The following is a 27871-nucleotide window of genomic DNA, read 5'->3' as shown; positions in this document are numbered from 1 at the left end:
GCTTGTTAAATTGAATAACTGGTGAACATACAGGTAGACAAGCAGTTTGTAAGATGACAATCATGTTTTACATAAAAATTTCCTTTTGCTTTTACAGGTTTTTTTTTCCACATACAATAGAAAGTTGTCAAGATGCCAACAGCAAGAGTCCCACTTAATCTCAGTTTGTTAAACTCAAAGGCTGTAAATCTTTCATGAATGTGGCAATTTTATGTCAGTTTAAGTGAAGATTTAAGGAAACACAAGCCCAGTGATAGCTAGGTGTGCCGTATGACTTCACCCACTTTATAGGCTTTTGACAGAAATATTTATTGAAGTCTTGTGAAAATCCACAAAGTCGAAACTAAATATTAAGCAAAATAAATCACCATTTCATTTGGGGGGTGCTTTGGCTTTAAGTGGTTTTATTTTTACAATCACTGTCTTTATCAGTAAGAACCTGTTTAGGAGGAATGCTAAACTAAGTGGGATCTTTGCTATTTATGAGATAGGAGGTAGGTGGGCCCCTAAGATCTCTCTTCAGGCCTGCTCACTGATGTCTCTCCCAAATTATTAGAGGTCAGAAGAAGCAACAAGAACCTTAATAAGTCCACAGAGCATGTACAAACAAAAGGGGCATTTCATACCAGTGCTATGAGTGAGGGAGCTCAGAGGTATCAAACTTCTGCTTTCCCAAAGCAGCTGGAAACATAGGCATTAAGAGAACTCTATTGAACTTATACCGAGAAGGCAATGGCAACACTCCAGTACTCTTGCCTGGAAAATCCCATGGATGGAGGAGCCTGGTAGGCTACAGTCCATGGGGTAGCGAAGAGTTGGATACGACTGAGCGACTGAGCGACTTCACTTTCACTTTTCACTTTCCTGCATTGGAGAAGGAAATGGCAACCCACTCCAGTGTTCTTGCCTGGAGAATCCCAGGGACAGCGGAACCTGGTGGGCTGCCATCTATGGGGTCGCATAGAGTCGGATACGACTGAAGCGACTTAGCAGCAGCAGCAGCAGCATTGAACTTAAAATAATTGTGACTATTTAGAAAACTTTAATTGGTGAGGGTCAGGAGGGGACAGCAAGCAACGTCTGTTTACAATAGGCTTTGTTGTTGTCAAATGGCAAGCCCTCCTCTGTGCCAGGAAAAGGGGTTCAAGGCCCCTGTGGATGGGCTTCAAGTCCGTCTGAGAACATGCTACACTGTGAGAAAAGAAAAGAAAAGGAGACAAGAAGCCTCCCAGGGACTGAGACATTCGCCCGTAAGCTTTGGGTCATTTCTCCAGATCTGCTCATTGTTGAAATTAGTCATCAATAATTACCTTCTGCTCACGACTGGCTGGAACTCAGAATGGGTTCAGCATTACAAGACAATGAGCGTTAAAGGACTCGTTTTTTAAGTGGCTCAAACTTTTTGGTCACTTCCCAAATTTCCATCACTGATTTGGCCATAGTTCCCCTCCGAAAACCAAAATGTCCACTCCAGTAAGAAGAGACGCTGTCCTCGTTTCGGCAAAGGGAGTGAACTCATGTCTGGGGACACCGATAGGCTTAGAAGAGCACGGAATCTGACCCAGACACTGCTCTCTTGCCCCCTCTTCATTTTTGGTGCGGAGGAGAGGAGGGACATTCTCAAAAGTTTACCGCTGCCAAAGGGAGACCAGTTCTCCGGGTGGAACAGGAAGAGTGAGCTTGGGTGTGGGAGACCTAGGAAGAGAGATTTTCCAGGGGTTAGCAGTTCACTGAGAAATGCCCCCCGACATCTCCCCGGGGGCAGGAGCGCTGGGTCAGTGCATCTCTCGGCTAGCTGAAGACCCCGACGGCCCCCAGCAGACCGAGCCCCACTTCCGGGTTTGGAAGCGCTCCTCGGAGCCCCTCCCCGGGCCGGCTTACGGGGTCTCCGGGCGCATGCGCGATGCTCGGCCGCCGCTCCGGGACCGGCCCAACTTACCCTTAAACAACTAGCCTGCTCCTCCCCCGCTCTCGCTTGGGGCGTACCACTCCCGTTTCGGGGGAGGCAGCGTGCCCCAGAGTGCTCAGCAGCGTGCTTTCCCCTTCTTCATACGGGGCGGGGGAAGGTTAAGTTTCCCTCAGACAGTAAAAGTCCCGAAGGATACGAAAGCCACCAAGGCCTGTCGCCGAGTGACAGCCCCGCGGTCTCGGCTCTGCCCACGGCCCCGTCCTCTTCCTTTGAGGAGCTGAACAAAGTGGCACGCCCGGCGCCCAGCTGATCAGCTGCTGGGCTCCGGCGGCGGCTCCCCCGACCCCCCCGGGCGAGACCATTGTGTGACTCCTCTGGAGGGGTGCGCGAGGCGGGGAGGGGGCGGAGCGGCCATTGTCCGGTCAGCGCAGCCTCCGGGGGAGGGGAGGGTGTTACGGAGCGAGCCGGGCCGCGGCTTTCACAGCGGCCGCTGCTACGCCGGAGCCGGCGGGGGGGCCTGAGGTCCTTCCCAGCGCCGCCGCACGGGACATCGCTGTGGCTGGGAGCGGCGGTGGGAGCTGCCGAGGGCGCCGGGTCTTCCCTCCTCCCCGCCCCGCGGTCCTCGGTTCACCCGCACGCCCCACCTCCTCAGCTCCCCTCCCTCTTACTCTCCGCGCCTCCTCCCCGGCCTCCCCCCACCCCCACCCCCCGTCTCCGCAGGCCGAGTGGTGCGGCCCGCCTCCAGCTGACCGGCCTGGAATCCCGGCTCGGAGCCCCGGACTCGCGCCCGCCCGCTCCCTTCCCCTCCCCCCGCCCCGAGCCCCCCGACGCCGCCGCCGCCGCCTCCTTCGAGCGGGGCCCAGGCCCAGCCGCTGCCACCGCTGCCGCCGCCGAGCTCCGCCGCCGCCGCCGCCGCCGAGCACCATGGGAGACGCCGGGAGCGAGCGCAGCAAAGCGCCCAGTCTGCCGCCTCGCTGTCCCTGCGGCTTCTGGGGGTGAGTGCCCTGCCGGGTGGGGGTGGGGGCGGGGGCCGGGGCGCGGGCCCCGGGGCTGCCAGGGCAGGCCTCGGGGCTCGGGGAGGCCGGAACCCTCGGGCTGGGCCCGGGCCGGGCCTGCGGGGAGGGGCTCCAGGTTGGGGGGAGCGGGGGGTGGCGGTGGGCCGAGAAGGCCCTGCCTGGGGTGCGCTGCCACCCTCGGGGACTCGCCTGCCCGAGGCTCGGGCCGAAAGGGGCCGCCCGGGCCACGGGTGAGGGGGGCAGGGCCGCGGGAAGGGTGAGGGGGCGGCGTTGGCACCTCCGGCTGGAGCTGGGGGTGCCCCCTTCCCTCGGCTTTTGGAGGCCGGTCTTTCCTCCCCTCCTTGGTCTTCAGTTGGTGCCCCCAGGAACCGGGAGGGTATTTCCTCTGACTTTTTCACCTCCCCTCCTCCCTGTCCCCCAGAGACTTGCATCATCACTTCCTAAATTATATCCTAGTCCCATTTGCTTTTAGGAAGCTGTTCACACGTCACCCATTTTTAAAAGTTGAGCCCAGAACCCAGGCTTGGGTAAAGTTATAAGACTCTTGAGGTCTCTCACCTTTATTTAAAACACGTTTCAGAAGGTCTGTAAGATTTCCTTGTCAAAAAAAAAAACCATCTCAAGTCAGCTTGACTTAGGAACGTGAGAGCCTGTATGCTTAATTGGCTCAAATTCTCTTCTTCTCCCATTTCTTTTTTTAATGATAAAAATATTCACCTTGGCCAGCCTATATTATTACTTGGCCATCCTGTGTTAGAGTGAAAATGTATCAGGTGGGAAGTCAACTTTACCACCTATGATTACAGTTTAAGTTCTCCTTGTTACACTTAGAGTTTTTAAGGATTGCCACCCCTTTTACCCGACAGGTGCTTCCATTATAACTCATGACTCTAGTCTATTGGAAAGAAACTGGAGACGTTGAAAGCCAACTTTTGTGATTTAGCTTTTTTGTTTTATTTTCCAAAGATTCAGTATATTCTGAGGTGCATAGAGGCAGTAAGGAAATGATTATTTCTTGTGAGAGCATTTTGGAAAGATGTATTGAAGATGTATCTTTACTGTCTTTCAGATCCTAGGGATGATTGAGGTAGAAATTAAGGCTATGATTTTTGGGAGTGCAGAGATAAATTAGAAAGTGGATCTTAATGTAGATTACTGTGGAGTTTGTAATATTCAAAGGTTATGACCAAAAAAAAAAAAATCGATTCTCATTTCCTCATCTTTCTGCCTTTTCTTCAGAGAAATTTCCTGCTGAAAGGATATTAGTGAAAAATAAGTTATGGTATTACCAGAAGTTCTGAAGATGTGAAAATATCTTAGGTTTTGTAGTCTCCCCGTCTTTTTGATTTGAAAATAATAATGGTGTTGTCTGCTAAGTACTTTCATAGGCTATCTGATTCCCACAAAAATCTTAAGTGGCAACCATTCTCTATAGCTGGGGAAACTGAGGCTTTATTTCCAGATGGAAAGCTTCCCTTTGCATTCAGGGATTTCAGGGTGGAGCTGGTGAGCTCTTTAAGTGCTTAGTACCATCACGTTTATGACATCAGTCTGCTGCCCTGGAAAAAGCTGGTGTCACAAGCCTCAGATTGTAACTCATAAGAAGACATGTGGCTCAAAGAAAATAGCTGCCAGTGGCAGCTAATGCCCAGGATGTATCAGAGGTCTATTTCCTGGCAACACGTTTGTGTCATTGGGACCATTATTATAAGTGGAACCCTTAATAAAAGATCTGTGTCAACCAAGCAAAATCCTGAGTAATGCAAGGCGAGTTTGGTGGTAGAAAGGAATAGTTAGTTACGCTCATAGCAGACTTGACCGAGAAGCAACCAGAGCTGCTTTTTTGGTACCTTCATTATGATACTTTTTATGAACTACAATTTGCCTAATAGGAATTTGTTATTTGTTGTTTGGTCACTAAGTAGTGTCCAACTCTTTTGCAACCCCATAGACTGTATGTAGTCTGCCAGGCTCCTCTGTCCATGGGATTTCCCAGGCAAGAATGCTGGAGTAGGTTGCCATTTCCTTTTCCAGGGGATCTTCCTGACCCAGGAATCAAACCCTAGTTTCCTGCTTTGGCAGACGGATTCTTTGTTACTGAACCACCAAGGAAGACCTAACAGGAGTTGGAAAAAAACTAATATTTTTATGATGAAAGGTGTTCTTTTTAATGTATAATGTTTTAACCTTCCTAAATGCATCTGTAGTTTGTACTTTATACGAAAGTATAAGGAAATTGCTGCCTAGATTCCATTATATCATGACTGACTTTGGACATGTTTCCCTTATTTATGGGCTACATTCATATTAAGTTATATTCATTAAGTAAACTTAGAATGTATTTAGCAAATATTTGAGTGACTCTGGTACAGTAGACAAGAGGGCCACTGGCACTGTTCTCTGGGAGCAGGGGGCATAGAATAGTGAAACACTAGTTACAATGAGTGTATTCGGCTTGGTGTAGGGTGTATTAGACTCATTGGAGAAGACCCTGATGCTGGGAAACATGAAGGCAGGAGGAGACGGACGACAGAGGATGAGATGGTTGGATGGCATCACTGACTCAATGGACATGGGTTTGAGCAAGCTTTGGGAGTTGGTGATGGACAGGGTAGCCTGGCATGCTGCAGTCCATGGGGTTGCAGAGTCAGACACAACTGAGTGACCGAACTGAGGGTGTATTGGAAGGGGCACCTACTACAGTTGGAGAAGAGATAGAGGAAGCTAGCCTGGAGGGTGTTGCCCAGCCTAGACCTGTAGGAAGATTAAGAGAGAATGGAAATAGAAGAGTGATTTCTCTTAGGTAGAGGGGATAGCATGGGTGAAGGACTGAATGTTAGGGCATTATAAATTTGAGCAGCTGAAAGTTCATTGCAGAGGGTTGGTAGATTGTGAAGATGGCTCAGCTGGACGTGCGGCTGACGTCATGAGAGCAGTTAGTGACACAGGGCCCCATAGGTGATGCTTTAGGCTTTGGATTTTTGTCCTGAGTGCACTGGGGAGCTGTCGAAGAACTTTGAGTGGGTTGTGAGGTGGCTTTCTTTAATGTGAAGATTATTGGATGATCTTGAGAGTTGCCTGGGTATGTGGGTATGATTGTGTTTGAGTGGGAGAGAATGCGGTGTTTGTATGTTTGTGGCATGTTGCCAAGTCCAGAGGTACAGAAGACTTGGGAGGTGTGTCTGTGAGCCAGGGAGAATGGAGAGATGCCATTGAGGAGGTATCTTGGCTTTTCCCTTCATGAACATGAAGGTGAGTGTGTTCTGTAAAACTTTAGTCAGCATTGCACTCCTTGGAAGCCACAGGTCTGTAAAGTCAGCTAGCCAGGGCCCACACCCAGCCCTTTGCAGAGGAGCCTGTTAGAATGTTCTAGCACTAGCTGACTAAAGGCAGTTCCTTTAGGATTGCTTTTCTGTCCAGTGACTTAGGCTGTAGGATTTGCTGCCCAGCATTATCCACTCAGGACACTAGTCAGTTGGGGTTGGTTGAAATAGCCGAGCTTTCAGGTGGGTCTTGTGGTAATGCAGTTAGAAAGGAGAATGCCAGGAGGAGCAGCAGTGCAAATATGTTAGTGCTTAGAACACATACTGTTTCTAGTTTTGTATTGTGAAATTGTGTGGAGGTAATTAAGTTACTGTGTTACAGAGAGACCAGTGGGAAGCTTTGCTACCTTGCAAATTGTTGAAGATTTACCTCTTTATAAAATTTGGAAGATGTTTGTGTCGCTCATAAATGTTTTCAGAGTTAATGACCATAAACAGTTTTTTCCCTTAAAATTTTTAGTGAAATACAAGCATGAGCATTTTCTTGGCTTATTTTAGGCATTCAGTAATCATGCAGAAATCAGGCTAGTTTGTGATTGTCAAATCTGAAATGAAATAGTCAATTGGTGCATTTTCTTTAGTTGAAAAACAGATATATGTAAAAGCACTTTTAAATTATATAGGTATAAGTAGTATTTGTTGAAACAGTATGCTGAGGAATATAGAGTCTTCACAAATATTTTCAAAAGTTGTTCAAAGAGTAGACCTAGAATATTATATAAAAAAAAAGATAGGAAGAAAAGAAGAATATACTGAGTATATTATAGGTTAATAGAAAGGATAATTAATTAGGATGGGGAAAGGTGGACTTTTTTTTTCTAATTCTACTTATTAAGTCTAAATACCTAATTAAAACTATTGATATTCTGCCTTTACAATTGGAGACAGTCTCAATCACAGTGTTATTTAATGGTAACTTTGAGAAGTATGATTTCTTTGGTAAAGAAATTTAAAGTATGGTAGATATAAATGTTCAGTCAGATATTTAGGGAATAATGGAGTGTTTTAGATACGGGATTTATTAGGTAAAATTCTCATTGTTTTGATAAAAAGACATTCATGATTTATTTTCTAATGAATCAGGTCATAAAAGAAATATTACATGGGTACATTTTCTTTAGGGAAATAGATTTTATTACTGTTTCATGTTTGTGATCTATTCTGTTGAGAAGCATTTTGCTTACCAACTAGATCTGCTAAATAATGATGAATTTTAAATAAAGATGGGATTAGAGTAGTCTTACAAAATAAATTCTGTTCCTGAATTGGTTACTAGTAGAAAGTTGATTCAGCCAAGACACTGACTAGTTAGATTAAACAGAGGTTGTTTATTTTTATTGTTTCTTTTATTGTCTCTGAGACCAGGCTTTGGGAATTGGTATAGAACTCTGTTTCTGTCTCTCTGTGAGTTATGTGGCAAGCATGCTTGGCTCCTGGCAGAGTGTGGCCCTCTCGCTCACATTCATTTTTGATTTTTCAGTTTGTCTTCAACATGTTGCCACGCTTCACCCAGCTTAACCTGGGCTTTTAAATTCCATGTGAACAGAGCATGATTCAGTAGTTAATCAGTAGAATGTTCATTCCAGTGATGTCACTAATTATCCATTTGATTAGAAAACCCCTCCTTAAACATTCTCTTAAACACAAAGCTGCTCATTTGTGCAGTTTTATTTTAAATTTTTTTAGCGCTTCTCTGGTGGCTCAGTGGTAGAGAAGCTGCCTGCCATTGCAGGAGATGCAGGTTGGATCTGTGGGTCAGAAGATCCCCTGGAGAAGGAAATGGCAACCCACCCCAGTATTCTTGCCTGGGAAGTCTCATAGACCTGGTGGGCTATAGTTCGTGGGGTTACAAAAGAGTTAGACATGACTTACTGACTAAGAAACAACAGACTTTTTTAAACAAGATTTTATGTTTTTAGGGCAGTTCTAGGTTCAGAGCAAAACTGAGAGTAAGGTAGAGATTTCCCATATACCCCTTGTTCCATCCAGGCACAGCCTCCCTTGTTATCAGCATCTCCACCACAGTGGTGTGTTTATAACAGTGATGAATCTACTTCAACAAGTCTTTATCACCAAAGTCCATGGTGTATACTACAGTTCACTCTTGGTGGTGTACGGTTTATGGGTTTGGATGACTGTATAGTGACGTGTCTATTGTAGTGTATAGAGTAGTTTTCACTACTGTAAAGATCCTCTGTGCTCTACCTGTTCATTGCTCCCCCCTCCCATCCCCTGTCGACCACTCATCTTTTTACTCTCTCTGTAATTTTGCTTTTTACAGAATGTCGTATAGTTGGAATCATGCAGTAGGTAGCCTCTTCAGGTTGGCTTCTTTCACTTAAAAAATATGCATTCAGGTTCTTCATGCCTTTTTGTGGCTTGATAGCTTTTTTTTTTTTTAAAGCACTTAAAAGGTTCGATTGTCTGGAGGTATCAGTTTATCCATTCACCTACTAAAGGATATCTTGGTTGCTTTTAAGTGTTGACAATTACAGAAATAGCTGCTATCAGTGTCCATGTGCAGGTTTTTGTGGACATCAGTTTTCAGCTCCTTTGGGTAAATGTCAAGGAGGCACGCAGTTTTACTTTGCATCTTGTGAAGATGCAAAATGATGTAAATGAAGTATTCGTGTGTGTGCGCGCGCTGACATGTGCTCACTTATGACTGTTTGTGATGCGTGGACTGTAGTCCACCAGGCGGCTCTCTTCATAGGATTTTCCTGGATGATCCTGAATACTGGACTAGGTTGCCATTTCCTCCTCTAGGGGATCTTCCCAACCCAGGGATTGAACCTTTGTCTCTTGCGTTTCCAACATTGGCAAGCAGATTCTTTACCACTGTACCACTTCGGAAGCCCATTCACTGTCTGTATGTTTATCTACCTGTTTGCCCCATTTTCCTGATTACATGTATGGTATCCAGAAAATACAAAATTTGCCCTTTGATGTGATGAAACACAGGGAGATAATTTTTTTTTTTTTAATGAAAACATGGTCTTTGTTTACATTGTTTTGAGTCAATGGCTTTTTAGGGTTAGATCCAGCTAACAATATAGGACATAATGCTTTTTTGGTATAATCCTTTTCTCCTCCCCATTCACTCTTCTCTCTCCTATTCACTACTCTCATCGTGCCCCCCCCCCCCCAAAAAAAAGGCAAACCCAGTTTTTTGTCTGTTGAAAAGTTTTGACAAAATCTCTTTCATAGTCCTTAATTGGGTATTAAAGTTAACATTGCTTTCATAAATTTACCAGAAACTAGAAAAATCAGAGGGCTAAGAATTGTTTGAATATATACAGTTCTTAAAAAAAACCCAGTGTATTAAATATTTATTGAGGGCAGAGTATGAAGAGGGTGAGAGCTAATAGTTTTTGAATTTACTAGGTCATGAGGAGGTTGTGTCTGTGCAAACTGATGCAAAGTTTTGAACTACCACAATAATTATAGATCAAGATTGAAGTTAAACATTTTTTTTCTTTTTGAAGAAAGGTTAAGTTCAGTATCTCAACAAACCCACATGTAGGAAGTTGGCCAGTCACAACTCAAAACTTTTATTAACATAATTTTAATGAGACACTTAAATTGTTCAGATTCAGCCTTGTTGTGGGACTTTGTGCCAGAGTGGTTTGCAAAAGAAAGCCTTCATTCCACCTGGGTGGATGACTGATATCATTCTGTTCTGCTAGGGGGTTTGAGAAACAGGCTGATCCTGCTTTGGGCTGGGTCCCTAGGTAACAAAATGATGTTGTTGAATGAGATAATAAGGAAGAAATTTTCTGTGTGTGTTAAATGCAGAAGGGAAGTTAAAGAGCTTCATTTGAAGTTTTTAATAATCAGAATCTAAGACTGTATTCTAGATGTGTGTCCAGTATGGTAGCCACTAGCTACATATAGCTATTAAAATTCATATTAATTAAAATTAAATGAAAATTCAATTTTCAGTTACACTAGCTGTATTTTAAGTAATATTTTTCAATAGCTGGTGGTTACCCCATTGGGGAACACATATATAGAACACTTTATCCTCCTGAAAAGTTCTGTTGGATAATGTTCTTCTAGAATGTTGGCGTGAGAGGCAGCCAGGATTTTCAAGCCTGTTTTCTTTTTTTCTAGTTATAAAACTAGAACTTTATTAAGATAAAGTTGACTTTCAAGTGTATTGACTTGTGAGTTCTTTAGATCCGTGTTTTCTCTCATATTCTAAAAATGTGAGGCTTGTTTAATTTAGCTCTTTTTCTTTTTCCAGCTCTAACATGTTTCTAAAGGGAGAAGCACTGCTATTGTTAATTCAGATTAACAAAGGAAGTGCTCCTTTGGTCATTTTTGGGAATTAAAATTTCAGTATAAGTTAGTCTGTAATTTGAATTTTTTTTTTCATGTTAGCTTTTGGGTCAGTCATCTTTGCCCCTTTCTTACCTTTATTAAACTGGCAACCTCAGAGGCCTATGCAGGGAGATGTTGGACTAATAGAGAATCTTTTTTTTTTTTTCTCTTTAATGGGAATTTTTGAAGGTATGCACTTTGGACTGTGACTTTTGTAGATTCACAAATGTGAATCTCATATGATAGCTTTTGATATGTGATCAGAGATAAATGCGTTCGATTTTCTGATAAATTCAAGTCTCTATATTCAGAGGAAGGTAGAGTGTGTCTTGGATTATCCAGCAGCATTGGGCAAACCCGCACTGATCTGTGACGCAGCGGACTGAGGAAATGGCACAAGATGAATGAAAATGTCATGTCATTCCTTGAGGCCCAGGGCAGAGCTGCAGAAAGTGCTGGACATCTGAGATTATGGCTGCAGCTGTTCACTAGAGGAAGGAAGAATGCAGTAGGAAGAAGATGTAGTACTAGCTAACTGCATCTGTTCATTCTAGTGTACCAAGTGTCCTGTATCAGAAGACAGGTGCAGTTTTGTATTAGGGCAGAAGAATGTTCTGGGAAAGATTACGGACCGCAGCTGTGACCAGTCTGGTGTGGGAAGAAGGGAAGCAGGGGCAGACCACGCCGCAGAACCTCGGCAGTGGGCAGGCTCTGCTTAGCCTCACTGCTGCCTCGTTGAAGTCCTGGTAAAGAGTGAGGTTGGTGGTGTTGCCCTTGGGACTTTTGGGGGAATACCTTTTCTGATTTCTTGCTGCTTAAGTGGACTGATGTGGAGTAAGTTATTCATGTCTTCTCTGTCTCTTGGACTCACATACACCGGTAAGTTGAAGTGCGTTTATATAAATAATCACACTCTAGCCACACTTCTGGAAAAAGTATTTTAACCATTCAAAAGTATTGTAGATACTCTTCCTGCAGTCAAGTTCTTGGGCCAGACGTGTGGTTTTCTTACATGTTTGTGCTGGTAACATTCCTGAACACTGTGAGAAGGTTCCTCTAGATTAATGGATACCTAATGAGAAGAATGGGGCAGGAATTTGGAGACTATGGATTGGGTGGGGGCTTTGCATATCATTTAAATGGCAACCCACTCTAGTACTCTTGCTTGGAAAATCCCATGGACAGAGGAGCCTGGTAGGCTACAGTCCATGGGGTCGCAAAGAATTGGACACAACTGAGCGACTTCACTTTCACTTTCCATACTTTCACAGTCTCTGCCTATTTCAGGTCATTGTTTTTCAATTTCAACCCTTTCTAGAATATCTTATATAGATAGATGTGCTGGCAGATAGATGTGCTGGCAACGTTCTCCTGAATTTTTTTCAGCATAATGAATGAGGCAAAATAGATTGAATAATATCAGATCAGATCAGTTGCTCAGTTGTGTCCGACTCTTTGCGACCTCATGAATTGCAGCACGCCAGGCCTGCCTGTCCATCACCAACTCCCGGAGTTCACTCAGACTCAGCGTCCATCGAGTTGGTGATGCCATCCAGCCATCTCATCCTCTGTCGTCCCCTTTTCCTCCTGCCCCCAGTCCCTCCCAGCATAGAGTCTTTTCCAATGAGTCAACTCTTCGCATGAGGTAGCCAAAGTACTGGAGTTTCAGCTTTAGCATCATTCCTTCCAAAGAACACCCAGGGCTGATCTCCTTTAGAATAGACTGGTTGGATAATATAATCATTCTTAACTGTGCAGGTGTGTATTAACCTGCAAGAAATAATAAACTGGAGGTGGGAGAAAGTGTGGTGTATTTCAGTGTATGTTTTTAGATTTATGATTTTTTTGGTGTCTGTCCTAGCAATGGATGGACTGTATTCCTTTTCAAAGATGTCATTGAAATCCAGAAAACCAGGTTTTTCAAGTCATTGTGTTTGCATATAAAACTTTGCATGTTATACAAAATCTTCACAGTGTATGATCCTATACATTTTTATCTAGTTTGCCTTTCCCTTTTAGTATAACACAAAACCTCTAAAAATAAAGGTGTGTTTTTGCATGTTGATCCACACAAACCCTCGCTTAGAGGACCTTTCGGTTTATTCCTTTGTTGATTAGTGGGGACATAGTCACGTACTCTCTGAGGCCTATATTCCCTGTATCTGTATAGATCACTGTTAATTAGCTTTTCCTGTTGTCTATGTCACTCCTCCTCCCACCCTGCAGTACTGTAGCACTTTCAAGATGTATTTAAACTGTGCATTTTATTTGTAAAGCTAGTCTTTGTCTTTGCTAAATGTGGGACAGGATCTAATGGAACAGTTGCTGTAACTTAAAGTGATAGAGATACAGTCTTGAATAAAAGTGTGGAGGGTTACATGGTTTACTCTAAGAGTCTCTTTGGGGGTTTGCAATCTGAATAATATCAGTATGTATTAATTTAGAAAATGATAGCCACAGAAAATCTTTTCTGTGGAAGTTTGTCCTTAAAGGCTGTATTTTTTTTCTCTTTGGTTTTAAACTGTGTGGTGACTAGATATTTATGATTCCGTAGTTGAACGTCCCCTAGGTTTACCTGAATAGTTTTCATTGTAGATAAATTACTTACATTGAATGTGTTTTTGGTTGGAGTTAGGGACAGGAAGAACGGACTGTTCTGGTTTTGTGTTTAACTTTGGGATGCAGAAAACTCACTGGACAGACCTGTATCAGACACCTGATTTGGAGGTGAGTTGGAAGGACACACAAAGTGGTCAAGGGAGAGACTGGCTTGCAAGGGGGAGGAGAGTGGGGAAACGTGTTAATCAGGAATGAAGATACTTTGTGGTCACCAACTGTTAGTCAAAATATGAGGCGACCACATTTGTAAGGTGTTGAGAAACTAATGTGAACAGGTGGTGTGGGTGAGATTAAAGAAAACATTCTGTTTTTTCTTGAAGTGTAGGGTGTGAGTCCCTAGGGGTCTTACAGGAAAGTGCTAAAGATCATAGGATGAGAGCTGTAGTGCAAACTCCAAACTGCAGTTAGTGGAAGTGGCAGCCGCCTTCAGCAGGACTGGTGTTCCATCTGTTAGAACCCCAGCTTCTGTGAAGCCTCACAGTACCTTCTCAAAGGCGAGTACTTCATGCTGTCTCTGCCGCATGTGTCTCTCTTCGAGAGTCTGCTTTCTTTCATTATTGGTGTTGCCACAACCAAGTTCATGCCTTGGAGGTATTTTTCTTTTTCCTTTTCAACCTCCAAGCCTGATGAGGAGAGTTCGATGTTTTGCTCATTTCCTGCTTTATTTGCTGTTCTTGGGGGAAGAAAATCACAGCCCTTCTGTTTTAAAAGATTTTTCAAGAATACACATGGGGGAAATTACATTAAATTTTAAAGAATTGTAGTGTTGGTTGGGGGATAAGACATTTTTTATTTGCTAAGAGGCCAATGAAGGGCTCCTCTCTCATCCAGCCTGATTGTTGTTTTGTCGCTAAGTTGTGTCTGACTTTTGCTATCCCACGGACTGTAGCCCGCCAGGCTCCTCAGTCCATGGGATTTCCCAGGCAAGAATACTGGAGTGTGTTGCCATTTCCTTCTCCAGGGGATGTTCCTGTCCCAGGGATCAAACCAGTGTCTCCTGCGTTGGCAGGCGATGTTTTACCGCTGAGCCACTGGGGAGCCTTCATCCAACCTGGGCCCTTCCAGAATGCCTCCAGAGATGAAGGGCATGCTGATCTCTTATCTTCAGAAACCGTCTGAGCTCATTGCTGGGTATGGCTTTGAAATCAAAGACCTGGTTTGAAAACTTGAGTTTATAACTTTCTGCTTGATTTTGGGTGGTTTCCCTCTTTGCCTCTTTTTGTTTAAAAAAGAATATCCCATAGTTGCTTTGACGTTTAGTGAACTAATGCCTGTCAAGCCCTTTGGCACAGTGCCCGACCAGGGTAGTTACATTTATTAAGGGCTAACTTCTCAGCCTTGAATGAAGGAGCATTGGTGGCAGATTAATAGATGCAGAACTGTCTTGCTTCAGGTGGCAGTTTGCATTTATGGTAATCTCCAGACCAGTTCCACATCGTTAGTTGATGAGGTTTCTGACTGGACTTAAGCTGGTTTGGCTGTTTTCCAGAGCCTTGTTCAGCAAGCATTGCTAAGTACTGTATTGTGTGTCTTCAGGTCTGCTAGGCAAGTTATGCCCTGTTCTGGCTTCTGCCCTAAGAAAGCTCACAGTGTGGAAGGGGTTCCAGACAGTAAATGAGCAAAACACCCTGCAGAAGGTGCTGTGGAGATGATCACAGAACTCTGAGAACACTGACAGGGCACCTTTCCAAGCCTGGGAGCGGGGCATGGCCGGGAGGGCTTCTCTGAGGAGGTGGCGCTTCAGCTGGCAGTAAAAGATGAGCAGCGGTTAACCACAGGGAGAGGTGAGGAAGGGCTGTCCAGGCAGGGGGAACAGCTTATGCAAAGACAGGGAGGAGTGAGAACGCATACTGAATTCAGAGAATTGCTGATTCAATTCAGGATGTTAGCTGCATTTATGGAGGAAGGCAAGATGAAGCTGAGGGGATGAGCAGGGGCCAGTCAGGAACCTACTTGATTGTTGGGCTGTTGAATTTCGATTTTTTCCTGGAAGCTGTTGGTATCATTTAAGGATTTTAAGTATGGATGGCAGATGATATTTATGTTTCAGAAAGTTTACCCTGACCACAGTGTGGAGGAGAATTGGAGGGTATAAGCATAGAAGCAGAATCTAGTTAGAGCACTTAAACCTTTTTGGGCTGTGGATCTCTTTGGCAATCTGGTGAAGCCTGCAGACTCCATTTTGGGATAATGCATAAAGTAAAACGTGACGATCACAAAGGAAACCAGTTAGATCTAAATGCAGTTCTACCTGTGGACTGTAGAGTCTGTGAACCCTAGATAAAGGAACTCTGAGTGAATGCTCCAGTAGGAGAGCTGCGAATGAATGTAGGCTAAAAACGAGGTATTTGGGCTGTGGTAACAAAATGCCATAGACTGGGTGGCTTGTAAACAACAGAAGTTTATTTCTTGCAGTCCTGGAAGCTGGAAGTTCAAGACCACAGCATGGGTGGATTTGGTGTCTGATGAGAGCCAGCTTCCTCATTTTTGGTGTCTTCTCATTATAACCTTCCGTGGTGGAAGGGATGAGGGATTTCTCTCCAGCTGCTTTTAAAAGGGTATTGCAGAGCCCTCATGATCTAGTTGTTTCCCAAAGGCCTCATCTCTGAACACCATCACACTGGGCATTTGGGATTCAACATGTGAGTGCTGGGGAGGCACAAGCATTTCACTCCATAGCACTGGGGCAGTGAAGACTGAAGAGGAGGGCTTGAGGGTAAGAGCAGAGACAGATAGGCTGGGGGATGGGGTAGGGGGGGACATGGAAAGGAAAAGAGAGGCAGCAAGACTTCTGACGTGGGCCGTTGGATAAAAGATGGTCAGTCACATATAGTGGGTGTAGAAGTTCTGCCTACACACTGGTGAGCTTTTGAAAGGTCCTTTGTGAATCCATGTGTTTGTAAGTCCAATGTGAAATTGTAGAAGCAACCTCTAATGCAGCTCTCAGTTGTGTGTGAAGTCTGGTTTGATAGGAGAAAGTTTATGCTTTGGAACTTCTTAAGTTGAAGTGATTCCTTCTGAAAGGTGATGAGCAGGTTGTGGGAAAGGCATGGTTAACTTTAGAAACGTTGAGTGTGCGTTTTGATGAATTGCATGTCAGTATATTTTTATCATTTAAAAAATTGAGGTATAATCTATCACATTAGTTTCAGGTGCACAGCATTATATTTGCTATTTGTAGATATTGCAGAATGATCCCGCAGTAGCTCTAGTTAACATCCATCACCATACATAGTTATAGAATTATTTTTCTTGTGATGAAAACATTTAAGGTCTACCTTTTGGCAAATACACAAATTTCAAATAAATACATAATACAATGTTACTAACTGTAGTCACCCATGACATTGTTTATAACTGGAAGTTCGTACATAATACAATATTACTAACTGTAGTCACCCATGACATTCTTTATAACTGGAAGTTTGTACCTTTTGATCCCCTCACTCATTTCGCCACCTCTCACCTCCTGCTACCACCAACTGCCAATCTGTTCTGTATATGTTACCTTTTTTCCCCTAAAGATTCCACATATAAGTAAGAGCATACAGTATTGGTATTTTTCTCTCCGACTTATTTTCATTTAGTATGATGCCCTCAGGGTCCATCCATGTTGTTGCAAGTGGCAAGATTTCATTCTTTGGTATGTATGCGTGTGTATGTATATATTCATCAGTGGATGAGTGAACAAAGAAAATGTGTGTGTGTATGTGACAACTTAGGTTGTTTCTGTGGCCTGGCTGTTGTAAGTGATACTGCAGTGAACATGGAGTGCAGACCTTTCTGAATTACTCTTTTCATTCTCTTCAGATAAACACCTAGGAGTGGAAATGCTGGATCCTATGTGGTAGATCAGTTTTTAATTTCTTGAGGAAGCCCTGTACTGTTTTCCATAACATTTACGCCAATTTACATTCCCACCAACAGTGTACAAGGGTTCTCTTTCCTGCATGTCCTTGCCAACATGTGACAGTTCTTGTCTTTGTGATAGTAGCGGTTCTGAATGGTGTGACATGCTACCCCAGTCACATTGTGATTTTGATTTGCCTTTCCCTGGTGATTAGTGATGTAGAGCATCTTTTCATGTTCCTGTTGGCTATCTGTATGTCGTCTTTGGAAAAATGTTCACATCTTTTTAATTGGATTGTGTTTTTGGTATTGAGTCATGAGTCCTTTATATATTTTGGGTGTTAACTCCTTATCAGATATATGATTCGCAGATATTTTCTCCCATTTGTAAAGTGCCTTTTCATTTTGTTCCTGATTTCCTTTGCTATGTAGAAGAGGCTTTTTAGTTTGATATAGACCCACTTATTTATGTTTTCCTTTTATTATACCTTTTTTTAATGTAAGCATTTTATTGAAGTATAACATTCATAGTGAAAAATGCATAAATCTTAAGTGTCCAGTGAAATGAATTTTCACAAAGTGAATATTCACAAATATTCACAAAGTGAATGTAATGAGGGCTTGTATCAAGAATTAACATTCCTGCCTGTAAGAAGCCTGCCCTTCCAGTCACTGCCCCTCCTCAGGGATAATCACTATCCTGACTTCTAAAGCTATAGATTATCTTAACAGTTTTTTTCCTCTTAAATCTTTTTCTACTTTTTTTTTTAATTGAGGCCTAACTTTGTTTATGGCACACATTTTAAGTGTACGCTTTGATGAATTAAAAAAGTAATTTTTTAGAGCAGCTTTAGATTCAGAGCAAAGCTGAGCAGGAGATGCAGAGAGCTCCTCTGTCTCCTTTGTCCCCATGCATGCTTGGCCTCCCTCACCGTCCGCATCCCCCACTCGAGTGGTGTACTGGTCACTGTCAGTGAAGGTGCGTTGATACAATCATCGTCAAGAGTCTACAGCTGCTGTTAGGGCTCTCTCCTGGTGGTTCTACATTCTGTGGGTTTTGGCAGGTGTATGATGACATGTATGCGTCTTTATAGTAGCATGTAGGATGGTTTCACTGTCCAGAAAATCCTCTGTGTTAGGCCTGTTCATTTCTCTATCCTCTAGCAATCATTAACCTTTTTATTGTCTCCATAGTTTTGCTTTTTCCAAAATGTCATGTACTAGTTGGAATTATGCAGTTATTAGTCTTTTTAGATTGACTTTTTTCACTTAAGAATATGCTTGAAAGCTCATTTCTCTTTAGCAAAATGGTATTCCATTGTTTGATGTACGAGTTGTTTAATCCGTTTACCCACTGAAGGACATCTTGATTGCTTCCACGTCTTGGCATTTATAAATAAAGTTGTTAATCAACATTTGTGTGCAGAGTTTTATGTAGACATAAGTTTTCGAATTGGTGAATGTCAAGGAGTGTGATTGCTGGAATGTATGATAAGAGTATGTTTAGTTTGAATGTTTAGTTTGGAAGGAACTGCCCAGCTGCTTTTTCAAAGTGGCTGTACCATTTTGCTTTCCCATCGGGTGAATAGGAGGTTCTGTTGCTACATATCCTTCCCAGCATTTGATGTCATTGTTTTGGATTTTGGCCATTCTAAGAGGTGTGTTTTGGTATCTTGTTTTAATTTGCAGTTCCCTTGTGACATTTCAGATGCTTCTTTTCCATCTGCATATCTTCTTTGGCGAGGTGCCTGTGTAGGTCTCATGCCTGGGTTTTGTATAGCCACTGCCTACCCAGGTTGAATAGGCTCACGTTTTGGCACCCCAGCAGGAGTCTCCTTGTGTCCTCCCCTAGTTGATAACCCCAACTTACTCTGATTAGTTTTGTCTGTGTTTGAATGTTACGTAAATGGAATCACATGGAATTTACTCTTTTGTGTTTGGCTTCTTTCCCTCAGCATTGTAACTCTGAGATTCATCTACATTTGTGTAAGAGAGGTCGTGATTTTTTCACTGCTTTGTGGTACTCTATTGCATGCTCACGTAACTTATCTGTTCTACTTTTTAGAGTTTTTTGGTGTGGGGGTACTCTGGATAATGGTGCTGTGAACATTCTTGCACATATCTTTTGGCGGACATAGGCATGCGTTTCTTTTGCCTTTTCACCCAGCAGTAGAGTTGTTTACAAGATGTTTGTTTAAATTAGTAGGTACTGCCAGTTTTCTAAAGTGATTGTGTCAGTTTACAGTACTGTCACCTGTGTGAGAATTTTGGTTATTTTACATCTTCATCAATACTTAATATTGTTTTGATATCATCTTCATCAGTACTTGATGTTGTAAAGAGACATCAATACTGTCTCTTTCTACTTAGTTGTGTAGGGTTGCAGCAGTATGATTTTAACTTGCCTTTTCCTCATGACTGATGAAATTGAGTATCTTTCTTTGTTGGCCATTTGGCTAAAACTTGTTATGAAGTGCCCGTTCAAATCTTTTGTTTGTTTGTTTTTTTTATTGTGTTGTCTACTTTTTCTTCTTCATTTGTAGAGGTTCTTTATGTATTCTGGATACAAGCCCTTTTTCAGATAGCATGTAAAGATATCTGTAGTTTTATAGTATCTTTTAATTGCTTTTTTTTAATTGGAAAAAGAATGTATACATACAGTAAAAAATCTGAACAACAGAGATGAATATGCACTGAAAGGGCTGTCTCCTTCCTGCACCATATTCTTAGTCCCACTTTCTGGCAAGAATCACGGTTGAGTTTCTTGAGTACCCTTCCAGCAGTTTCCTGTGCATACGCTACATTTACCCCCTTTTTTTCCCCAACACTAATCGTAGTAGTGAACTGCATACTATTCTTTACCTTGCCTTTTTTACTTAATATATCTTAGCATTCTCCCCAAAACAGCATGTGCATTTCAAGTTGCTTCTTTGAATGGCAACACAGTATTCCAGTAGGTGGATAGAGTCTGTTTTTAGACAGGCTATCTAATCACTTCTTGGTGGGTATTATTATTATTTCTGTTACTACTACTCCTACTGCTATGCTACGAAAATGGTATCAGGTATATTGAATTTTAGGACTTATGGACCATCCCAATATGGAAATGCCTTAGGTGTTCAAAATTTAGGGCTGTGCCATTTAGGGTGACATGAGCGCTTAGGTCATAGCTAAAGCCAGTAGAGCAATTAGGATCACACAGAAAGTGCTGTTAGACCAATGGTTCTCTCAAGTACAAACAGGGTTGTCAGAATTATTTTGTAAGTCTTTTCTAAAAATCACATCACTGCTTCTTCTCCCAGCTCCAGTTCAGTGGATCTAAGGTGGGATTTGTGCAATTCATTCTTGCCTTTTTTTCTTATCCCTTGACTGTTACCCCATCCTAAAGGAAATCAGTCCTCAATATTCATTGGAAGGACTGATGCTCAAGCTGAAACTCCAATACTTTGGCCACCTGATGTGAAGATCTGACTCATTTGAAAAGACCCTGATGCTGGGAAAGATTGAAGGTGGAAGGAGAAGGGGATGACAGAGGATGAGACAGTTGGATGGCATCACAACTCAATGGACATGAGTTTGAGTCAACTCCAGGAATTGGTGATGGACAGGGAGGCCTGGCATTCCGCAGTCCGTGGGGTTGCAAAGAGTCAGACACGACTGAGCTACTGACCTGAACTGACTGTTGGTACCCCTGTGTATTGCTTTCCTTTTGAGATCCAATTGTATAGAATGAGACGATAGCTGAGGTTGGAACCCTGAGATACACAAGTGGAGTAGGTGGAGCTTGGGAAGGGGGATGGTTGGACAGAGGAGAAGTCAGGTCAGTATAGGTTCTCTGAAACCAAGAGACGGGATGGTGCGATGAGGAAGTGGCAGGAGAGTCATGCTGCAGAGAGTGGCCCAGTAAGATGATGGTTGGTACTTCTCTGCTGCTTAAGAGTGCTAGAAGAATTTAAGTAGTGCCTTTTTAGTCACATCGTGCATCTCAGCAGTATTCTTCTCCAGCATGGTACTAAGGTACTTTTTGTGGAAAATTATTGTAATTATGTTCCATGTGTACCCAAAATTAACAGCTTCTGTTAATGATCCAAGAAGCCAGTAATCCTGAATTAGGAAACTTTTCTTGCATCTGTTTATAATTTTGGTTTCTTTTAATTCTCTTCCATTAATAATTTGTTTTTAGGTTATATTAAAAAAAAAAAAAGCTTGAACTTCTAATGTCTTAGACTTTAACATGTACTTGGATTTGTCCTTGTAGTCTCTAGGTTCTGGTGGACAAGATGGCACTCATTTCATCTGTCTTGATATTTTACTTAATTTTATAGATTTTAATCCTCTTTACCCAACTTTGGTTTTTCTAGAAGGTCTATTTAGTCTTCACTTTCATCTCTTTAAATACTCAGGTGTCTTTTCTGAAGTTGTTGCAATTATATGTTGTATTTTTGAAGTACATCTGTCTTGTTGAAGACACTGGATAGATATATTCCCTCTAGTCCCCTCTTCCCCCCATATGTGGGGATGGTGTAGAAAGAAACTGTGTGGGAGGTAATAAAATTTGTTTCTTAAAAATAGAGTTCAGTATATATATTTAGGGAAAATTGGGTGAGCTGTGAAGTAATGTGTGGGGCATGCTTCTTGGTTTATACTCTTTTACTCATGGTTACGGTTGTATGGGTTGGTATGACCCGGAAGAGAGTGCAGATTAGTCCATATGTAGTGTGATTTAGAGTTAAGGTGGAGTTGCATTTTTCAGGTATTATGAAAATGTGACTTTGCTGCATGTTATTTGCTGTTAAGTCTTCTGTTTATTTAGCTATAAGACTGCTGTATTATGATTTTGAGGAATTATAAGCATTTCAGCACTTGAATTCTGTGATCAAGGACTGTTGGGTCATTGAATTTTTAGGTGAGCTCTTATAAAATTGTATACTGCCCTGTTATTTACTGGAAGAGAATTAGAAGTAAATATGTTGATGTTAAATGTGTGTCGATGGTAAATACACAAAGATATACTTTAAATTTATTTAAAATTATGTGAGTGAGTGAAAGTTGCTCAGTCATATCTGACTCTTTGTGACCCCCATGGACTATATAGTCCATGGAATTCTCCAGGCCAGAGTACTGGAGTGTGAAGCCTTTCCCTTCTTCAGGAGATCTTCCCAATCCAGGAATCGAACCGGGGTCTTCTGCATTGCAGTCAGATTCTTTACCAGCTGAGCTACCAGGGAAGCCCTTAAAATTATGTGGATATAGTATAATAGTCTCATAAGTATATTGGCAACTTCCTGTTGCTGCATTTTAGAATTACCAGGCTGAAGCCCTTTTGACTTCCTGCTGCTTTACAACATGGAGACTCACCGGAAGGTCCAGTTATTGCCCGGATCTGCAGACAAGGTGGGCTTGTGCAGTGTTAAAAAGTGGTTCTTGATCTCTTGGCTTAGAATTTGGTGCATGTATGAAGTGCTGCTGCTGCTATCTGTTTCAGCTAAAACCTCGGGATTACCATTTTCTAGTTATGAAAGAGATTGAAAAATTTTGACTGTGGCCTTAATATTACATTATTAAATGTAGAAAGTAAGTTTCAATTGCTTTATCATTTTTTTTGCTTAAATTTTTTATATTGAGATAACAGTTCACATACTGTAAAATTCATCCTACTTGGTCTTAGTGTATAATCCTTTTTATTTGTTGCTGGATTTGGTTTGCTAGAATTTTATTGAAGATTTTTCTGACTATACGAGTTTTAGGTCTCTAGTTTTCTTTTGCTGTGATATCTTTGGTTCTGGTATCAGGCTAATACTGGGCTCATAGATAAGAGTTGGGATGTGGTCCCTCTTCCATTTTTCTGGGAAGAGTGAAGAATTTGTGTTCATTCTTTAAATATTTGGGAAATTCATCAGTGAATGTGTTTGTGCTTGGGCTTTTCTTTGTGGAAAGTTTTAAAATTTGTCACTGGTGTTGTTCTAGTCCTCGAGTCGTGTGTAACTCTTTGTGATCCTGTGCACTGTAGCCTGCCAGGCTCCTCTGTCCATGGGATTTCCCAGGCAAGAATACTGGAGTGGGTGCCATTCTGTTTCCAGGGGATCTTCCTGGTCCAGGGATCGAATCCATGTCTTCTGCATTGACCACTGAGCCCCTCAGGAAGCCCAATAATTTGGTTCTTCTCTGTTTGTTTTTTTTTTTTTGGTCAGTCTAGCTAAAAGTTTGTCAATTTTGTTGATTTTTTCAAAGAACCAACTTTTTGATTTCATTTATTTTCTCTATTGTTTTCTCTTTTTTAAATAGCATTATTTTCTGGTTATTTTTATTATTTTCTTCTGCTTTCTTTGGGCTTCCCTCGTGGCTCATCTGGTAAGGAATGGGGTTGCAAAGAGTTGGACACGACTGAGCGACTTTCACTTTCTGCTTTCTTTAGATTTGGTTTGCTCTTTTTCTCATGTTTTAAAGTGGAATGTTATACTATCACGTAAGAAAAGAAGTGCCAGTCTATGTTCGATACAGGATACAGGATGCTTGGGGCTGGTGCATGGGGATGATCCAGAGAGATGATATGGGGTAGGAGGTGGGAGGGGGATTCAGGATTGGGAGCTTGTATACACCCGTGGTGGATTCATGTCAATGTATGGCAAAACCAATACAGTATTGTAAAGTAAAATAAAGTAAAAAAAAAAAATAAATAAAAATATTGAATAGTAAAAAAAAATAAAAAATAAAGTGGAATGTTAGTTTGATTTGAGATCTTTTTAAATACAGATATGGACAGGTATAAATTTCCCTCTTAGCACTGTCTTAACTGCATTCTATAAATTTTGTATATTGTTTTCATCTCAGTATTTTCTAATTTCTTTTTATTTCAGTTTTTTTTTGTTCTAGGTATTAGCTCAAATATGCAGTAATACCGGAAGCAGTTACGAATTGCTGCCATTTACAAGATAACTGTCACTCTGTATGTATTATTTCCCTAATCCTCATAGGAATTGTGTCGTTGGTGAAATACTGGTGGTTTCTTGTTTTACAGACAAGGAACTGAAGTTTAGTCAGTTAACCAAGGTTTTTTTTTTTTTTCTGTTTTTAAATTTATTTTTAGTTGGAGAATAATTGCCTTACAATGTTGTGTTGGTTTCTGCTATTCAGCAGCATGAATCCACCAAAAGTGTGCATACGTCCCCTCCCTCTTGAGCCTCCCCCGCCCACCTCTCTAGGTTGTCACGGCCTGGGTGCGCTTCCTGTTCACAAGGCAGCTTCCCGCTAGCTGTGTGGTGATACGCACGTTCCATGCTGCTCTCTGAGTGAGCCCCACCCTCTGCTACCCCATAAGTCTGTGTCTCGATGCCTGCCTTACAGATCGGTTCGTCAGTACCATTTTTCTAGATTCCGTATATATGTGTTAATATACAATAGTTGTTTTTCTCTCTCTGACTTACTTAATTCTATATCACAAGCTCTAGGTTCATCCACCTCATTAGAACTGACTCAGAGTCGTTCCTTTTTATGGCTGAGTAATATTCTATTGTGTATAGGTACCACAGTTTCTTAATCCATTCATCTGTAGATGGACGTCTAAGTTGCTTTCATGTCCCTGGCTATTGTAAGTAGTACTACAGTGAATATTGGGGTACATGTCATTTTGAAATTATGGTTTTCTTAGGGTATATGCCCAGTAGTGGGATTGCTGGGTTAATTTTCAAGATTTTGCATACCAAATCAGAGGCTTGACTCTCTTCTCATTATCCTACACTTCTCCTCTAAACTACTTGGAAATAGTGATGATTCCTGTAAATAGAAGATTAAATATATTTTCATGATATATAGGCAGTAGCAAGTAGCTGGACTGTATTTAGTACTTGTCATCTTCTATTCACACAGGGATTCTCACCTTTTCTTTCATTTAAACATTTCAAATTCAGACTTCCCCTCCCACATGTTGCAAGGACTTTGGCTGGACTTGGCTTTTAAATATTTGTTTTGTGGTAGCTCTGCTGAATCAAAAAAGTAGCTTTAAATGATAGTTTAAAACTATTTGTCTGCTGATTCTGGTATGAAAGATAACTTGTGTCCACAGTTTTAAGTCTTCTTTTAAGTGGGCCATTGCTGTGCTGAAGAGCAAATGTTTAAATATTTTCATCTTTATTTTTTCCCTGTACAGTTGAATTGCTTCTGGGACAAAGAAGAGGCTTTGTTGACCCTTTGAAAAATTGGCCCAAGGATTTAGTATACATTTCCTGCTTCTTCCCAGATTTTTGTTATTACAGGGTTGTATAAAGGATACATTTTTATATCTTTTGTAATTTAAAATGGTGCTGAGCACATTATAACTAATCAGTAAATAAGGAATGATGAAGGCCTTGGGATAAACTTTAATCAGCCCCTTTTTCTTTTTGTTTCTTTTGTCCACAGGGCAGGTGGTGATTATAAACTTTGAGCCTAGAATTTTAGGCTTAAACTACTTTTAAATGAAACTTAGTTTTTCCCCTTCAATCACTATTTTTAAAAAAGAGAGAAATTGTACTTTTAAGTATATCTCAATTTTCTGCAGATGACCCTGTCTTCAAGTATGGTACTGTTTCTCATTTGAATGAGTAATCTTTTTTGTTTGTTTGTTTTTTGCAGATTACATTCATTATGGGTTGTTATTGGGTTGGCCAAAAAGTTCATTTGGGTTTTTCTGTAAGATGTCATGGAAAAACCCAAACAAACTTTTTGGCCAACCCAGTATAAGATATTGCTATAATTCCCTGTACTGTCTAGTAAATTCTTAATGCTTATCTATTTCAAGTATAAAATACTTGTTAGTTCCATATTCCTAATTTGTTCTTCTCCCCCTCCCTCTCCCTGTTTGTTGTTTTCTGTGTCTTGTGAATCTGTTTTGTATATTGATTCATTTGTATTATTTTTTTAGATTCCACATGTAAGTGATATACAGTGTTTGTCTTTTTCTGTCTGACTTATTTGACTTATTTCGCTAAGCATTATATTCTCTAGGTTCATCCATGTTGCTGCAAATGTCAGTATTTATGGCCAAGTAATATTCCATCACACATATGTATGTATGTATGTATGTATGCATATATATATGTGTGTGTGTGTATATATATATTTGTGTATTTGTTTTTGGTTGCACTGGGTCTTTGCTGGTGCACGTGGGCTTTCTCCAGTTGTCGTGACCTGGGGCTTCTTGTCGTGCTTTCTCTTGATGTGGATAGAGCACAGGCTCCAGGCACATGGGCTTCAGTAGTTGCAGCATGTGGGCTCAGTGGACTTACTTAGTAGTGCTTAGTATAAGCATGTGGGCTTAGCCGCCCATGGGCTCTAGAGCATCGGCTCAGTGGTTACGGCACATAGGCCTTATTGCTCTACAGCGTGGAGTCCTCCCAGAGTGGGGATTGAACCCGTGTCCCCTGCTTTGGTGGATGAATTCTTATCTACTGTACCACCAGAGAAGCCCCTATGTTGTATCTTGTTAAACTAGTCTTCTGTTGATGGGCCCTTGGGGTGCATCCATGTCTTGGCAACTGTAGATGGTAGTGCTGTGAACATTGAGGTGCATGTATCTTCTAAAATTAAACTTCTTTTTCCCCCCAAATGTACCTGGGAGTGAATCACTGGGTCATGTGGCAGCTCTGCTTTTTACTGTTTTTCGCCATGACTGCACCAATCTACATTCCCGCCAGCAGTGTATGAGAGTTCCCTTTCTCCACATCCTCTCCAGCATTTATTATTTGTAGACTTGCTGATGATAGCCTGAAATGAATAATCTGAACGTTTTACTGAATCTGTTGAGTAACTGTAGGGATTGAGGAGAAATTTTCAAAATCACAGTGAGGTCTTGATGTAAATCCTTAGGTGCTGCTGCTGATCTTCATGGGGAGTCTGTCTGAAATGGTCAAGATAATTTACTTGATGATAACTGCTTGAATTAGGGCTTTTAAATTGCTTAGTAGTGTTGTGAACCTTGGATTTGCCGGAGGTAGCACTTGCTGAGAGTGCCACTGAGCCATTTTATCGACAGTGTGTCTCCCGTTACTGTGTATACTTGAACATGGGTGATGCAAAAAGACCTGTTGTAAATGGGGTAGCAGTTCGTAGTTCTTGACTCATTCAGATATCTGTGAGTCAACACTAATTACTGGGGGTCAGGTGTTTGTGCTGGAAAGTTCTCTTAAGTGACTTTATTCCTTTATGTTAATAATCTGTTGAAATAATTCTTTCCTTATTTGTCCAACAGTAAGTGACATTGTGAAATCATAGTAACTTTTAAAAATACTTTTAAAATACTTCACCTCATTTATCCTCACAGGCCTGTTGTGGGCAGGACGAATATCTGAATTTTACAGTTAAGAAACCAGATGGCTGCTTCAGGCGTGATTATCTTCACAGGACTGGTGTTAAAGATTTGAGATATTGCTAACTGTGGCCTGGTCCTTTGCTTCCAAAGCTAGAAACTCTTATATTGAAGGTTTCCTAAGACTTTTGGGGCCATAATTATGCTAACCAAACTCATGAGACCAGTTGATTAGAAAAATCAGAGATAACAGGAAGATTAATTACATTAATAAAACAGAACCAGTTGATTGCAATCTTTTTAGGTTGTACTACATCTGTGACTATAGTGCTTTTATAAGTTTGTCTCAGTTCAGAGCAACACTTTTGTGAATTCAAGGTACTCGAATTTATAGTCATTCTACTCCCCCTCTTCTGTCCCTGGGAAAATATTTTTCCTACCGTAGATCAGTTTTGCCTGATTTGGAGATCATATAAATGGATTTAGGTGGTATGTGTTCTTTTTGTAAGGCTTCCTTGACTCAGTATAGTGTTTTTGGTATTCATCAGTA

At 41.7% G+C, this 27871-nt stretch overlaps 1 protein-coding gene across 1 annotated transcript in view; it reads left to right on the top strand.

Annotated features, from left to right (window-relative positions):
- Positions 1 to 2748: 2748 nt before the first annotated feature.
- Positions 2749 to 27871, top strand: part of ZFAND3 (zinc finger AN1-type containing 3) — a 313457-nt gene continuing 288334 nt past the window's right edge. Inside the window, exon 1 of the mRNA XM_052649117.1 lies at positions 2749 to 2904. Within this exon, the coding sequence (XP_052505077.1) occupies positions 2834 to 2904 (71 nt within the window). The 5' untranslated portion in view covers positions 2749 to 2833. The remainder of the gene's footprint in view (positions 2905 to 27871) is intronic.

Source organism: Budorcas taxicolor, chromosome 11, assembly GCF_023091745.1.
Source record: "Budorcas taxicolor isolate Tak-1 chromosome 11, Takin1.1, whole genome shotgun sequence".
In the NCBI taxonomy this organism is placed as follows: Eukaryota; Metazoa; Chordata; class Mammalia; order Artiodactyla; family Bovidae; genus Budorcas; species Budorcas taxicolor.
The sequence above is the reverse complement of the archived record's forward strand: the minus strand, read 5'-3'. Positions and strand labels throughout refer to the sequence as shown.